The sequence below is a fragment of the Octodon degus genome, unplaced genomic scaffold (genome assembly GCF_000260255.1).
Source record: "Octodon degus isolate 3935 unplaced genomic scaffold, OctDeg1.0 scaffold00407, whole genome shotgun sequence".
Taxonomy (NCBI): Eukaryota; Metazoa; Chordata; class Mammalia; order Rodentia; family Octodontidae; genus Octodon; species Octodon degus.
In genome coordinates, this window is record NW_004524983.1 from 252,869 (window position 1) to 270,427 (window position 17,559).

General features: G+C 37.1%; 1 protein-coding gene across 7 annotated transcripts in view; it reads right to left on the reverse strand.

Annotated features, from left to right (window-relative positions):
* Ankrd17 (ankyrin repeat domain 17) overlaps window positions 1–17,559 on the reverse strand; it is a 165,132-nt gene that overhangs the window by 35,650 nt on the left and 111,923 nt on the right. For all 7 annotated transcript variants that reach the window (XM_023708598.1, XM_004648421.2, XM_023708595.1 and 4 more), the window contains 6 exons: window positions 16,141–16,283; window positions 15,546–15,759; window positions 14,656–14,831; window positions 13,243–13,405; window positions 10,545–10,640; window positions 9,752–9,868 (listed from right to left, as the gene is read on the reverse strand). In XM_023708598.1, coding sequence (XP_023564366.1) covers window positions 9,752–9,868; window positions 10,545–10,640; window positions 13,243–13,405; window positions 14,656–14,831; window positions 15,546–15,759; window positions 16,141–16,283 — 909 coding nt within the window. The remainder of the gene's footprint in view (window positions 1–9,751; window positions 9,869–10,544; window positions 10,641–13,242; window positions 13,406–14,655; window positions 14,832–15,545; window positions 15,760–16,140; window positions 16,284–17,559) is intronic.

Consider the following 17,559-nt stretch of genomic DNA (forward strand, 5'->3'; position numbering starts at 1 on the left):
CTGAGCTATCTCCCCGACCCCCCATGATCATCTTAAAGTTTAAACTTTTAATTTTATGTTTAAAGTTAGAACTTTTAAAGCTGATGTTTAGAGGCTGAGGCTGAAGGATCACAAGTCTGAGCTCAGGCTAGGCAATTTAGCAACTTGGTAAGATCCTATTTTAAAATTAAAAGAGGGCTGGGAATGGAGCTCAATCTCCAGTAAGACAATAGATAGACAGATAGACAGCCAGACAGCCAGACAGATAGATAAATAGATGGGTGGGTGGGTGGGTGGATGGATGGATGGATGGATTAAGCAAACACTAGAACATAAAATCAAGCAGCACCCCTCAGGACATAATTAAAATACACTTCTAAAAGTGTACAGGTAGCTTCAGAAGGCTTATCCTCAGGGAAGGTACAGTATCTGGTCCTCTCTGTCCCTCCCTCTAGCATGATCAAGAATTAAGATATGGGGCTGGAGAGATGGCTCAGTGGTCTAAAGCACCTACTTGAAACAAGCTTGGCAAAGCACAGGGACCGTGGTTCGATCCTCCAGCACCACATGCCGGCCAGCCGCGCCCCCTGGTGGGCTGAGCTGGCCACACACACACACACACACACACACACACACACACACAATATATGTTAAAAAAAAAAAAAAGAATTAAGATAGAAGTGTACTAACAATGCTGGAGGCTAAGGCAACTTCTTGGGCCCCAGGAGTTCAGAGCCTAGAGTTCATACAACAAAGGGAGACCCTGTGTCTTCAAAAAGGCAGTATGGAGGGCAGGCGAGATAGCTCAGCGGACTAAGTGCCTGCCTAGTCAAGCTCAGGGACCAGGGTTCAATCCCAGGCACCACATGACTCACTGGTTCTGCTCCTGGGTGCTCTGAGCTGGCCACTGAGACCAGGAGTGGCCACACATCTGTAATCCCAACGCTGGGGAGGCTGAAAACTAGAGGACCACTATGAGTTCAAGCTGCATAGTGAGACCTTGTACCAAATACATTAAAAACAAACAAAAAAAGGTAGTACAGGGTATATGCACAGAATGTGGAGAAGCAGCTAAGAGATACCCACAGAGTACTGGTCCCCATCTTGAGCATTGAGAGGAGGAGAAAACAAGCAGCAACAAAGGTAGTAGGGGAGAAAAGTGTTAGTAACTGATGGGAGATCCCAGAGGGAGCAGCCCTATGGGACCAGAATCCTTTTAGACTCTCAAGTCTACAGGAGCCAGAAAATAAGGTTCAGTTTCACACCTGAACCCTGTCACAGGTCTCCATCTACAATACATCTCACTCCCTAGGGAAGCACCACATTTTGGGGATGGGGGTAGGGGCAGGGAGCAGGAAGCTACAAGGAGGTGAGGACTTAAGAGAACCATCACTGCTAAGGAGGTACTAAGTTAACCTGTCATTTCCAAATGAGGGATCAGGAAATAAGATGACATTTGAGAATTATGTTTTTTAAAACAAAAGCTAAAAGATTTAGGGAGCAGCACTCTAAAGAAATAACTGATATATCTGGTACACAAAAGTCAGCATTGCGAATGAGGCAGAGAAGCGCCAAGGGCAAACAGGAGGACCTAAATATATAAAGACTTAATATTCCACTTACTATTCTAAGTTAATTTTTCTATTTTTTTTAAATTATGAAGAAACAAAATTTTTTTTAAGTGCTGGGGATTGAACCCATGTTTTTCACTGAATATGGCATCTTCATTCCCAGGAGTTTAGTTCTGACTCATGATTCCAGAAGACGAAATCAAAAGTGAGCACATCTATAATTTTTTTTTTTCCTTTTGCAGTACTGGGGATAGAACTCAGGACCTTGCACTTGCTAGGCAGGTGCATATGCTGCTGAGCTATCTCCCCAGCCCTTGTGACCTTTTTGAGGAAGAGGGTCAACTTTTTCTTGTTAGTCGTGGTCTCAATTACTTTTCTCTTGTTTCTGGGACAAAATACCCGACACCCAAAGCTAAGGAAGGAAAGGTTTATTTAGTTCACAGTTAGTAGGTTTTAGTCTATACTCAACTGGCTCCAAGGCAGAGTGGCACATGGCAGAAGGCAGCACATTTTGGCAGCAAAAAACAAAGAGCAAACTGAGAAGCAGCAGCTGAAGTGGCTAACAAGCCTCTCTCCCTTCCTTATATTGTATTTGGGTCAGGTGTAGCACTCATACCCATTATCCCAGCAATGGATCATGAATTAATCACAAACTCTAGAAGTCTGCCCCAATGCCTGCATGAGGATTTGGGGGGAACAACTAGACACAAACCATAAGAGATGGTGCACAGCACAAGATGGTGAAAACCGGAATACTTGTTTTAAGTTACCTGACTACATTAACTCATTTAACACACATTAAGGAAGGGAGCCAGGGGCCAGGGAGATAGCTCAGGGGCTGTAGAATAAATGCTGGCAAATGGAAGGGACTGAGTTCAATCCCCAGTTCCATCAAAAAAAAGAAAGACAAAAAAAAAAAAGAGAGCGAGCCAAAGATTAAATAAAAAGGTAAAGGGACATCAAGATTTCATTTCTGAATAAAGAATTGTGATCAAAAGAAGGAAGTAGGCTCTAATAAAAATTCACTGTAACTTGCTACATGCCAGGTATGGGTAAAACACTACTGTCCTGAAGAGGTTTGTATTTGGGGAGAGGAAGATGGATATTCAGGGGATATACATTATAAACAGCCCTCCTTTGGTAGATACCTGCAGGGGATGCCTAAAGGGTTCCAGGATCCCTGAGAATAACAAATCTTTGGGTTTACAAGAGAGCACACCTTGCACATCTTCTGTGTGCATTAAATCTTAGGATACTTAATACTGTGAACAGCTGTTATAGTGTAGATCAAGAATATAACAAAAAAAATCTGTACATACACAGTTACAGATGCAATCTTTTTCCTAGATATTTTTGATCTGCAGTTGGTTAAATTCATAGATTCAAGATTTTATTCACAAAATCATTTGTTTTAAAAGGTACAAAGTAGAAAAGGAAAACAAGAGCATAGCGTGTCTTGATTTAAATAGGGTGGTCAGTATAAGGTACAGCTAAGAAAACATAAAGGTTGCAAGTATTTCAGGATAAAAGAGTAAGACAAAAGCTGTGCAGTAATACTGTGGTACAAACAAACTAGTATAATTGAAAAGTGTAGAAAATGAATTTAAGGGAAAGTAACAGAAGATGCAATGCCCTGTAAGGTCTAGAAGGGCCCTTTCTAAGACTTACTTTCCACTGGGAAGGAAACTGAGTATCAATTTACAAAGAGAACAGACTTGTGAACAGGTACTCAGGGAATTGTTGAATGACCCATGCAGTAATTCAGTAAGAGGTCATATTAATAGTTTTAACCAGGGTGAGAAGCAGTAAAAAGTGGCCAGATTCTACATACAATTTTAGGCACATTTAATAAGACATTATAAAATGGTGGATAGAGAGGAATCAAGGATGAGTTCAAGCTTTTTGGCCTGAAAATAAGCAGGTAAAGAGTTACAGGTTTAGATGGACAAAGACAAGCAAGAGTCCTATTTCTATACATAAATTCTATCTATCCAAATGCACATATTGAATAGCTAGTTGGACATATGAGGCTAGAGTCTAAAGGGACATATATCAGCTGGTGTATGAAGTCAGAAATCAGAATGATACTAGTGGATAGGAAGATAACTGTCAAATAGGCCAAGAGTCTATCCAATGAAGAGATAGTAGAAAAGAGCCAGTAAGATGGACACAGAAGGAACATCTAGATAGGTAGGTGAAAAGCTGAGAGCGGGTCGGGGAGATAGCTCAGTAGGATCCTGAGTTCAATCCCTGGTACCACAAAAAAAAAAAAAAAAAAAAAAAGAAAAGAAAAGAAAAGAAAAGTTGAGAGCATAAAGTGGCATGGAAGCCAAATAAAAACAGTGTATCAAATGTTAACACCAGTAAGGTCAAGATAAAGTAACCATTACAATTTGCCTACATGAAAGTCACTGTAGACCACGAACACAGGCATCATTTGGATGTAGCTGTGGGACACAGAACCTAGCAAGAGAGATTAAAGAGAGTCGAAAATAGCCAAAATACATTAAGTCTCTAAAAGAATGTTGCTGAAAAGGGAGCACTTAAAGTCTGAGACAAGGACTTACGAGGAGTCAAAAGAAGTTTAAGAGAGTGAATGAATGAATGCTTTCCTTAGGTTGCAGACTATCTTGATGAGTATGATTGAGGAGATGGAGAAAGTCATACAGAAAAAAAGAGAACTGTTATAACAATGTTGGTCAGTCAGAGCAGCCAAGTAGGATTCAGTAGACAAATGGAAGGATTAGTTACCAAAAGTTCATCTAGTTGCTGGTAGGAAATATATGGGTGAAGGTACTGAGTTGATATATGGAATAGAAAAACTATGCAAGCTAACTAGGGGGATATAGTGTTCCAAACACTGATCAGCAATGCAGGGCTAAGAAAATGCAATCATGATCCCTGGGTAGCTTTAGGATCCTGGATCTAGGACCTCATTGGACACCAAAGTTCTTGTATGTTCATGTCCCTACTATAAAATGGCATGGAATTTGCTACATAAAGAGTTGTTAGGGGGCCGGGGAGATGGCTCAGTAGAATAAGCATTTCCCTGGCAAGCACAAACAGCTGAGTTCAATCCTTGGTTCTGCAAAAATAAAAAATAAAAAAAATAAAAGAGTTGTTATGCATCACAGTGTCATTTAGGGAACAATGACAGAAAGTAGTGAGTCTGTACAAGCTCAGTACATGTGCCCCATACCCCCAAGAATTTTCACTCTGGTGCTGGATAACTCCTTAGATGTGGAGTCCAGAGACACAGAGCACCAACTAACTGTAAGACTACTCCATCCACAAGGAGATTCACAGCTACAGTCACAGCAAACATTGTCAGCGCTGGGTAGTAGTTCTAAATGTATTTCGTTATTGGGATACAGGCTAACAGGAGAAGGAAGCCAGCTGTGCTGGTGCATGCCTGTAATCTTAGCATTCGGGAAGGCAGGAGGATCACAAACTGGGCCCAGCTCTGGCAACTCACTCAGAACCTGTTTCAAAATAAAAAAAAATAAGCAGGGCTGGAGAGTTAAATCCTCAATCAATCTTGAGAGGAAAGGAGGGAAGGCAGGACAGAAAGGGGTAAGGAAAAGTGAAGGGCCAACACGATGTAAATGGATCCTATTACTGGCTGGCAGTGTCAGCAGCACCATGGAAGTGGATTGTAGAGGGAGTAAAGCAGGAAAGACTGGAGGTGAGGAGCTGGGAATGAACCTGAGATTCTACAGTAGGTGTGTTAAAAATATGCTACAGTTACCTAAAAGGAGGAACAAAGGAGGAAAAATTTAACTGACAAAAAAAGGAAAACTTAAGTAATGAACTGAAAAGAATAAGATCAATATCCAAGAATATAGCCTAGCTAATGTTCTAAAAGGAAGCAATTACTTATAAGATGATTCTACCACTCATAAAGATGCAATTTCCCTAGAGCAGGGAACCTACTACACACTAAATGTTCATGATAGAAGTGTTTCTTTATTATTCTTTCTACTACACAGTTCAGGCTGGCCCCAAACTCACAACAATTCTCCTGCCTCAGCCTCCTAAGGGCTGGGATTATAGATGCACACTACACCTAGCAAAAATATTTTTATATATGAAGTTAACCAAGAAACAATTCAAACCAATCAAGACCAACTCCGATGTTTTTAAAAGATGTTTTCTGGAGCTACAAAGTGCTCCCAAAGTACATATTATTTAGCTATAAAGGGTAATTTAAAAATAGTGATCCAAATCTTTATGTCCCAAATTAATTTTTCAAAGAAAAATATGGGCTAGAAAGAAGCTCCATCATGATACAAAACTACATGTCTGCAGTATCCTACTTAAAACTGTCAATGAAAGGTAGGTAGGTAGGTAGACCAATCAAATTAGGGTTAATTTATACTTAAGAATTCTTTGTGAACTTATACCCTAAAAATTAAGAGCACCAAAATATAAAAAACCTCGAGCAAAAACCCCTGAATACAATGTTAGTATACAATATTCTGTAATTATGTAAAATCACTATCAATGGATAATACCATTTTGTTATCAAAAAGGGAAATGCAAGTGATATAATGTGTATGATTCCAGTTTTGAAAAATGCACACCAACATAGGGACTACAGGGTCTCATTACATAGATTGGACTCGTAGTGATCTGCCTGTGTTCAGCCTCTCAAGAGCTGGGATTACAGGTGTGTGCCACCACACCCCAGTCTCAACTGCCATCTCAGTGTGCCCCAGGGGCGGGGCAGGCACGGCATACTGGTGATCGAACACCTTACTCCTGTGTCTGCCTAAGCAGGGGCTTTAATCTGCTGAGCTATTTGTCTTTATAGCTTAGTGAAAGGCCTGGGTTCAACTCTCAGTATCTCTGTCACACACACATACAATACAAAAAGGAAAAGATAGAGACTACATAGAACATAAAGACATGTGATCATGAACATTCTCAACAGAAAAATACAATTACAGCAGAAAGTCATTATGGCTGTACACTATGACCAGAGAAAGAATAATAAATATACATGAAGGCAAAGTGGAGAAGTGGTGTGGGTAGGCACCAGATCACGGATGGTCACCAAGACTATCTAGTGAATTACAGAGATAAGAATGAGTGACAATAGCAGAGCTTCACTTCAGTTGTCTGACACTGATGATATGTTTTTCTTACTCTTTGCCTATTTCAGTTTAACCTGAGCACACTACTTAAGTCCACTGAGAGTAGATACTCTCTTATTTTAGCTTTTTGAGACAGTTGCTTCCATAGTCCAGGAAGCCCTGAACGCACTATGTTGCCCAGACTGGCTGCATCAGCCTCCCAAATACTGGCATCAGAATTGTGCCTAGCTGAAAACAGCCTTTTTTTTTTTTTTTGTACTAGGTATCTAGCTCAGAATCTCACTTTTTCGGGAGGAGCTGTACCATTGAGCTAAATCCCCAGCCTGTAGAACAGACATCCTTAAAAGACTATTTCCTAGAGCCGTTTGATTTAGTAATTCATAGGTATGCTGCAAATCTCAAAATGTATTTAATGTCATACATAAACATCAAAAACATGCAAATGTTGAACAATTTTATTTAATAACATGCCTGTTTCCTGGCTATCTAAAGGATGTTTTTTAATTTATAAAATATTATTCACAAATGTTGACATTTAGGGGCCAGGGAGATGGCTCAGTGAAATAAGTGCTTCCCTGGTAAGCACACGGGCCTGAGTTCAATCCCCAGTTCTGCCAAAAAAGAAAAAAAGGAAAAAAAAAAAAAAAAAGCTGACATTTTAAAACAGGAATATAGGACTAGAAAAAGACAACATTATAATATCTTAAGAAAAAACTAGAAGAGGTATTATAATATCTTAGGAAAAAACTAAGAGAAGCAGATAGCCAGGCATGATGATGCACATCTGTAATCCAGGCATGTGGAAGGCTGAGGCAGGTAGAGTTCCTTGAGCTCAAGGCCAGCCTGAAATACATAGTGAGACCTTGTCTCAAAACCAGAAAATTTATATTTAAACAATGAGGTTTAAATCTTAACCTATTTTAAGCAAGTTACTTTACCTCTCACCAATTCACTTTCCCAACAATATGGGGGTAATATTTCTATTGAGAAGAATAAAATAAAGTGTTTTACCTAACTTGGGTCAGCATGTAATTATCCCAGCACTCCAGAGGCTGAGGCAGAAAGATTGCTTTGGGTTTGATATTAGCTTGGGCTACATAATGAATTTAAGACCAGCCTAAACTACATAGCGAAAGTCTGTCTTTATAAAAACAACCTATCTTGGTCCTATCATACACCTTACATTTGGTAGGCATTAAAATGTTAAATGAAGCCAAGTGTGGTAGTGAAAGTCTATATTATCAGGAGGCTGACCAAGGATGATCACCAAAATTTTGAGGTCAGTCTAGGCTATATAGTGAGATCCTGTCTCAAACAAAACAAAACACCAAAAACGAAAGAAAGAAAGAAAGAAAGAAAGAAAGAAAGAGAGAGAGAGAGAGAGAGAGAGAGAGAGAGAGAGAGAGAGAGAGAGAAACACGAACCAAACCGTAACGAATGAAAGTAAATGCCAAAATAGGCCAAAGTGATTGGGATAAATGGAGATGTAGCTCAGTAGTGCAGAGTAGTTGCCTAATATTCCTAAGGGTCTAGGTTTGATCTTCTGCACCATAAAATACAAAACAAATAAAAACTACATCAAGTTCAGAGTTCATTACAAAATGTCTCTATACATCAACTCTTCAAAAACTTTCTTTGGATATAGTGGAATAACACTATAATTCTGGGCCCATCCTTTGTATACACCCATGCAACACTTTAAAATGACCTAAAAAGCAAATTTTGCTTTGATCAGACTCTAAACCAGTTTTTTAAAATGCGCGCACACACACACACACACACACACACACACACACAAACACACACACACAGACACACGCACACACACCCTTGTGCTGGGGGTTACTTTCATTTCATTATTTTATTTTTTTTGGGGGGAGGGTTAAATTTAGAGTCTTATTAAACTGTTTAGGCAGGGGGCAGACTCTAAAAGCATCTATACCACCTCCCAGAGTACTGAAATTAGAGATGTGGGGGCTAGCCAGATAGCTCAGTAGATTAAAGTGCCTGCTTGGGCAGATGCAGGGACCAAGTTCTATCCCTGGTGTGCCATACCAGCCCCACCCCTGGGGCATGCTGAGACAAGACTAGGTGTGGTGGTGCGTGCCTGTAATCCCAACATTTGGTAGGCTGAAAAATTGGAGGATTACTACAAGTCTGATCTGTGTAGTGAAACCCTGCAGATCCTATACTAAATACATAAAAACAAACAAACAAAAACCCCTAAAGGTGTGGGCCACAGTATCTGGCAGACCGTATTTTCAAATTTCAATTTAACATAAAATGCTCAGAATAATTTTATTTATGTAGGATAAAACAATGTAATAAAGCTATGTAGGTACAACAGAAAAGATCTGACCAAAATCAGAAAGGGTGTGTGAGCTGGTGCACTTCTTCATGCCTTGTACTCCCAGTTCCTTCTGGAGGCTGAGAAGGAAGATTACCATGATTTTGATTCCAGTCTGGATTACAGTGAATTCAAGGCCAGCTTGAACTACACAGTGACACTGTCTAAAAAAACCCCTAAAACACAAACACCCAATAATAAAAAGTATTCTTTAAAAACTCTAAATGGTGTATTCCACCAGTTGGTTATGCCTTTATTAGTACATGTGATACTTCTAATTAAGTATGCCGGCAATAAATTAAACAAAGTCTAAGATAAAAGGAAAAAATGTTGGTATAATTTGAAGACTTAAGAGATGAGTAACTAAAATAAGACTAAATCCAAAATTAGAATCTAATTTGACTCTTTTTTTGGTTTTATGGTAAGAGTCTCCTTTGCAGCTCAGGCTGGCTAAGAATGTACTGTGAGCCTCCTGCATAAGCCTCCCAAGTGATGGGATGCCACCAGTTACCACACACAGCTTTCCTGACTTCCACAGTGAGATTCAATAACAAAATTTTATTAATTTGATCACAACGAAAATGTTTTTAATGATATATATACATATATCCACAATTTTCTCTACATATTTGAGCCAAAGTTAGAAGATCACATACATAATTTAAGTAAAAAAGAAACCACAGTCAACTTCAGATTGAGAGGGGTAAGAGCAGAATGGGAAAAAGTATACAGTTTTTGGATGTAAAGATTGTTATTACCTTTTCCAGGTCTAACTCCTCTAACAAAATGCTGGCATTCTTGTTGGCTTCAGCAGCCTGTCTGTCTTTGGCTTGTACTATTGACTCCATACAAAGATGACACTTTTTCAGCATCTCCTATAATAAATCAAAGATATTTCTTGCCTCAAAGAACAATTCCCACTTAGTAAGGAAGGTTCCCCAAAACATGAAGATCTTCATTACGGCACTTAAAAATAAGAATAAAAATCAGTGGCAGAAAATAAAAGGCAAAAAGTACAAATACATATACAATTTAAGCATATTTAAACATATTCAAAAGCAAAATCTTTTGCTATTCACCAAGCTGTGCTTTATAAACTAATATTACTTCCTCCAAACAGAGCTACAGTGAGTTGGTTAATGGGCTAAGAGGAAATGACCAATGTGAATAAAAAATAGACTTAAAAATTTCTTAATTGTTTAAGATGAGAACTGTCTTTAATTATTAGTCATAGAAGGAAGGCACTAACACACATACTATCTCTTCAATTATATTCTCAAAAAACTTTAGCAAACAAATATTTATTTTACAAAGATTATTAAAAATATTACTTTACTTCTATTAAAGAAACAGAATTCTATCATACTGATCCATAAGGTAAGTTAATCTATAAACTTTTCTTAAATGGCATACCTCATTTACAAACTACTAATTAAAAATTTGTTATGTGTACACATTATTGCTCAAACTATAACTTTTCTTAGCACAAGAGATAGCCTAATAAATGGAATCTTCAGCTCACTCAATAAGATGACCCTGAGGACATATTACCTTATCTGTGATGGTCGCTATGTATCGCATACACTCAGAATCGGAGGGAAACTGATTGACTTCTTTCACCAAGTAGCGTACCACCTTCACATGACCCTATAAAACAGCAATGTCAGATGAAAACAGACTCTTTCAAGGATTCAGTAAATACATACTAGGCATATGAATATATGAATATTCAGTGGTGTATTTGCTCTACGAATTAAAAAAACAGACTTTCATTTTAACAGGTAAACCTATATTGTTCATTTGCATCCAACTTTTCCATAAAGAACATAATTATGTGACCTAACATTCTAAATTACTCTGAATAAAAGAACAAAAATGCAAAAATTAATATAAAAAGTTGGCAAAGGCGCATCTAAGGAGACAAAGAGAAAAGATAAAATACTCATCTTCCTTTTATTTGGTAACTCACTACAAATGAGCATCCAGTTTTGGTTCTATGTATTAAAACAGTAAAAATACTACACAGTCAGTTCAAAGCTGACCTGAACTGCATAGCAAGCCCTGTTTCAATAAGAGTAAAAGCAAAAATTTTATTATTATATTCTTTCAAATAAAAAGCAAACAGCATAGTGAACAGTGTGAAAGAAAATATTCTTCACAACATCATTAACTGTGGGTAAATCCTTCACTCATAGCTCAGTATCCAATTTCAAATTCTTTAGATTTGCTGAACTTCTTACCTATCTAGAGTGCTGATCTTTGACACCTATAATTTAGCCAGTCTGGATAAAAAAGTAACAGTCAAAACGAACTCTCTCTCCCTTTTGGTCCCCATGTCTTAAAAACTTTGCTTTAAATCAACAGCTATCTAATGAAAAGCTCAAACGCTACTTGCATTATTCCCTAATGATCTTTCCAACATGTCTTCAAGTCCTTACATTATTTATACAGGAAAACTTACAGAGTTTGTTAGGACTTGGGCAGGGATCTTACTTCCCTCATTGGCCAGTTTAAAAATTTTAACTGTAACATAGCCAAGTCATTACAGTCCATTTGAGAGGTACTAAAAAATAAACAGAATGAAAACAAAAGAGTATAAAGAATAAACACTATTCACATATTAAAATTATCTATTGGAAAGATAATGCATGCCACATATTAGAGAAACAATTAAAAATAATCACTAACTGTATTAACATAAAGATATTTGTCACAATGAATGATAAAAAGAAAATAAAGACCTAACTTCAATAACTTAAGAGAATGGATAATTCAAAGTAAGCTTAAATAAGATAGACACAGTTTGTGTAGAAAAGAAGTTTTAAATTATCTAAAGAATAACTAACTGGAAAAAATGAGGAGGGACAAGAAAAGGTCATTCTAAATGAGAACAGAGACTACATGAGAGAAAATAAAAAGATCAACTGAGGAAAAGACAACTCCACATGATAGTAGCAATAAAAGAATACCTAAAGGTACTAAACTGTGATGCCTCTGAACACCAAACAAGGTTGGATTTCAAAAGAGGTCAGAGACTGACCTGGCGCTAAACTACTCAAAACAGGGCACTAATGGCAAAATGGCTAAGCAATACAAACTTGATAATGACATACTTGCTTCACTAGAGGTAGGTAGCCTCTGAGAAAGAAAAGCTTGACTGATGAAGGAAAGAAAAATATGACATCAGATTTCAGAGTTTCTAGGGAAAAGAGGTTATAACAAGTCAAGCCAGACATGACTGTATACACTCATATTCCCAGCATTTGGGAGGCTGAGGCAGGAGGACTGCTACAAGTTTGAGGCTAGCCTGGGCTACATAGTGAGTTCAAGGTCAGCCTGAACTGAAATGGCAAGACCTTGTCTCTTAACAAACAAAATAATTAACTAGTTAATAATAAGAAGAATAAAAGTTGGCTGTGGTGGGGTGTGTCTATAATCCCTGTAATCTAGAAGGTTGAAGCAAGGATACAAAATTGCAAACTGGAGCCCAACCTGGTGTCACACTGACATTCAGAGGTGCTGCCTCTCAAATTTAAATAAATAGGATGAGGGACATACCTCAGCGGGAAAGCCCTAGGTTAAATTCTCAGCAGTTTGGGCTTGGGGTTGGGGAAAGGCCTCAAGAGGGAAGGACAGATAGACATGGGAACAAAAGAACAGTAAGAGAAAAAGGAATAGATAATAACTTGTGCATGTGAAAATTTTCCACATTCTGGAATCTAGAGGGAGACTTTACTGACATTTCTTCAAATGAAAAAGTTCAAAAGGCACATATCTTTGAAATACATATTTTTTTCTATGTTATTCCAAATTCTCAATAATTTAAAATATTGGTAGTGAAGCTATCATTTTTCTTTCCAGGATTTAACAAAGATGAGAACAAAATAAATCTGTTATACTTTTCTTTGCAGTGGCTAATAGAATCAAACATTTTTCCACATTCAAGTAGCTCCAAATGGTTGCTCTTCATTGGAGTTATATTTTGTGAGATTAGAACTATCTGACAGTACTACAGAAAAAGCTTTTTAAAAGTTCACTTAGCTTTGATGTTCAGTGTCAGTATAATATCATAGGTTCTCTGCCATACCTGTACCTATCCCTTAGTGTTGTTAACAGAGTAATAAATTGTATATGACTTGCTTTCACCAAAGTTGCCAAATCATAAAATGAGTCTTCAGTGACAATGAGACATATACTTCTTTTACTAGAATAAGTGGAAAACATCACATAAATGATCAAAGATCACTACCTTTCTAAATGCTGCCATAAGTGGAGTTATTTTGCGGTTATCTGCTGCATCTACATCAGCACCTGCTTGTACCAGTAACTGAACCACATCAAGGTGTCCACCATTTGCAGCTAGCCACAATGGAGTGTTCCCCTTCTTGTTACGTACATCAATATGAGCTCCCCTAAAAATGAATGACATAGATAGCACTGTCTTAAATGAAATGGAATGATATAAGTAACATAAAAACCCCACAACTATTAACATGTAAAAACACTCTACAAAGATGAAAAAGTTACTTTTTTTTGGTTCCAGGAATCAAAGACAGGACCTTGTGCTAGCCAGGCAGGCACTTGAACCAGAGCTATATCCCTGACCTGAAAGTTCTTTTCAATATTCAAGAACTAGAAATTAAGTTTTTTCAGAATTATATAAAACATTTCCAGCCATCAAATCAAAGTCATATATTTAATATTTGATTTTCTAATTTAAAAATGACCACAATAATTCCTTGTTTCAAACCCAGAGAAAATGGATTAAAGTAAATCCCACAGTATCATTACTTATTTTTAAAAACCTAGATATATTAAAAAATATGACACAAATGTCATTTATATTCATTTATTTATAATATGTAGTTTCAGAAAAAGTAAATTTGAGAGGAACATGTAGGTCTAGTATTAGGTGGGTATTAAGTAGTTATGGTAGGAATAGTAGTTACTAATAATAAGAGTACCCAATACTATTCTTAGTAGGACACAACACAAATGTCTTAAAACTATTGAGTAAAAAATACAAAGGGAGACAAACACCACTGGAGACTAGCAGACAAATTTTAAATGACTATCCTTGATTTTGTCTAATAATGCTTAAAAAAAAAAATTCTCTCCTTCACCCTTCCCTCCCTCCATTTCTCTCTCTGGTACTAGGGATTGGACCTTGTGCTTACCAAGCAGGAGCTTCTGCCACTGAGCTATTTCCCTGGACCATCTTGTCTAATGTTGAATAGTTTCAAAAGTGTCTCCTAAAATCCCTAATTGCTATAAAGAATAGGAAAATTAATAAGAAACTCTGAATCATTGCCAGATTTTAAAGACTTGGAGTATGGTAATACTTGGCAAAACTAAAATTGTGTGGGGGACATGAATATGGATGACAAAAGCTAAATGTTCAGATACCTTATTATAGCACTGAAAAAATATACACAATGATGAATCAAAGTATTCTTCGGCTGCACAGAAAACAAACTAGACAATATAACACCTAAATTTCAATGGCTGAGTAATGATAGAAAAGATGGTGTGTGTGTGGGGAGGAGGGTTGTGGTTTATACAAGGAAGCACACTTCATTTTTTAAAATAATATAATTTGTCAGAGAGTATCAATGACCAGTAACACTTACATTCACACATGAAGGATATGAAAATATCTTACCTGCCAATGAGAAGCTCACAGAACTTGTAATGCCCTTTATCTGCTGCTATGGTTAAAGCTGTATCTCTTGAGGAAGGAACTGGAGGGGCATTAACATCAGCACCTTTATCCAAAAGAACTCTGCCCACCTCTGCGTATCCACCAGAGGCAGCTTCCATTAGTGGTGTGAGGCCAGTCTAAATTCAGTGGAAAATAAACAAATTAACAGCAACAAAAAAACCATAAAACAGGCAGGAAATAGCTAAAATGTTGATAACAAAAAATCTGAGGGAACATGGTTTATCTAGTTTTTAGAAAATTCACAACTGAATCTGAGCACTGATACTAGTTTCTCAGAATTATAGCCTAAAAATCTATTAAAGGCAACTGTACCTAAAATCAATAGTGTTAAGAATTTGATTAAGGTGCAGTTAGCATGTAACATTTACCATGCAGTAAAATATTCTCTCCCTTCTCTTTAAAACTGTCTTTTTCAGACAAAAACTCTAATAGTGACACCTTTAAAAATGTATAATTGAGGGTTTTCATAAGTTAATACTTAGGGCCAGGGAGATAGCTCAGTGGCATAAGCACCTGCTTGGCAAGTGCAAGATCCTGAGTTCAAACCCTAGTACAAAACAAAACAAAAACAAAAACAAAATCACAAAAAACCAAAAAACAAAAAAACACCTCGACTTAGAATGACTCCCGATTTATCGTATTCCTAAGGAGATAAATATTATTAGAAAGTACTACAATAAGCCAGATTAGGATTTTGAGTTTAAGGCAAGCCTTCACCACATAACAAGACAGTCTCTAAAAACAAAAACAAAAAAAAGTAGTAAAATTCTGTTGTACACTATAAACATTGAAGCAATAAATTAATGGGTAAATTCAGATCTTTTTCTTACCTTAGCTCTGTGTTCAACATTCGCTTTTCTATCAAGCAGAAGACTAACTACTTCAGTTCTTCCTTGGAAGCAGGCTAAGGTAAGGGCAGTGTTCCGGTTGGTTTCTATTTGAGCATTTATGTCAGAGCCCATGTCCAACAGGAGCTTAACAGCAGCTGTGTGCCCATTCATTGCTGCCAACATGAGGGGAGAAATCCCCAATTTGCTACCAGTTCTAGGGATTAAGACATGGAGAGAACAAAAGGAAAAATATAATTTTATACAACAAATGAAAATTATAATGTAGAATTTTAACATAATAATTAAAAGCTTTTTAAGTTTTATCTCAACAGTTTTCATTACTTAAATAAAAAATAATTTAAAAAAAAAACATTTTTAATGAGGCAAGGATACAGCTCAGTGGTGTAAGCACTTGCCTGGGAAGCACAAGGTCCTGGCACCAAAAACAAAAATAAAGACAAAACCCCCCCCAACAAATTGGATTCTAAGTTTATAGAAAAGTCAAAATATAGTATTCAAAATCACGAGACCTACAAATATCATTAACATAACACTCTTCATAAATAACAGGGTCTGTATAGAAGAATAAACTTGCCTAGAATTAATCTCAGCTCCTGCATTTAGTAGTATTTTGATGATGTTCACATAGCCACCTGAAGCAGCCAGGCTCAGAGGTGTATAATCAGAAACATTCCTGTGCTCTTTATTTGCCCCTCGTGCTAACAACAGCTCCACCACCTGGAAAGAAAAAAGGAAAGAATACATTTTCTTACGCTGAGACAATATTCAGAGATTTTATTTTTGATTTTTCTTTTTTCTGGTCTACTGTAAACCAAAAGAGGGGAGTTCTTTCACCCTCCACACAAAACTGGCAAAGGATATTAGAAGACTAAAAAAGAGAAAACGCAAGCAAAACCCATTTTGAAATCTTTTGACAAAGTATAGTATATTCATGGAAGATCTGGACCCAAAATGTCATGATATGCTATTTTGAACATTATTTCTTTGTTATTCCATTACATAGTGGTGGAACACAAGGAATATGGAACAGGATTTTAATTTTATTTCTGCAGTACTGGGGATTATACCCAAGACTTTTACACTAAAATGCACCATCAGCCCCACACACCCCCTTTTAAAACTTTTATTTTGAGACAAGGTCTCTCTAAGTCACTAAGCTGCCCAGATTGGGCTACAAATTGCAAGCCTTCTGCTGAAAAAGATTTTTTTATTTTTGGACACAGGGTCTTGCCGTTTAGTTCAGGCTGGCCTTGAGCTCACTATGTAGTAAAGGCTGACCTCAAACTCAAGGCAATCCTCCTGCCTCAACTTCCCAAGTATTGGGATGATAGGCATGTGCTACCATGTCCAGTGGTTTTTATTTTTTTATTTTTGGCGGAACTGGAGATTGAATTCAGGCCCTTGCACTTGCCAGGGAAGTGCTTATTCTACCGAGCCACCTCCCTGGACCCCGTGATTTTTAAATGTATACACGTTTAAAATAATTTTAAATGTATACATATTTAAAATAACTTTAAATCAGTCAGTAACTTCTTTAAATATTTAAAGATAGCTAACACTTATCTTCAAAAAAGTTAGACTGTCCATGTATTAGTCATCTAGATTTTATTATTAATATTGTATTAATATTATAGAGTGCCAGTTGCTCTGTATCTTGGCAACACTTGTTACTACCAATCTTTAATTGAAACTACAGTCTAGTGTGTTGTGGTATCCACTGGGCCTGAACTACATTTTTCAAAGTTATAAGTGTTTAGCACTTATGTGTTTATTGGTCATTCATAGATTTTTAATCATTACACCACTTTAATTCAAAGTACTGTAACTTCTGACACAGGTACCATACTTATATCATTTTAGAAATGAAGCATAATAACAATAAGCTTATCTTCTAGATGGTTAACAACCTAAGTTTGCAGACCAAAATTAGAGAAAAAGGAGGGCTACAAGGAAAGCCAACATTTTGGCCCTAGCCTTTTAAGGTCAATTAAGA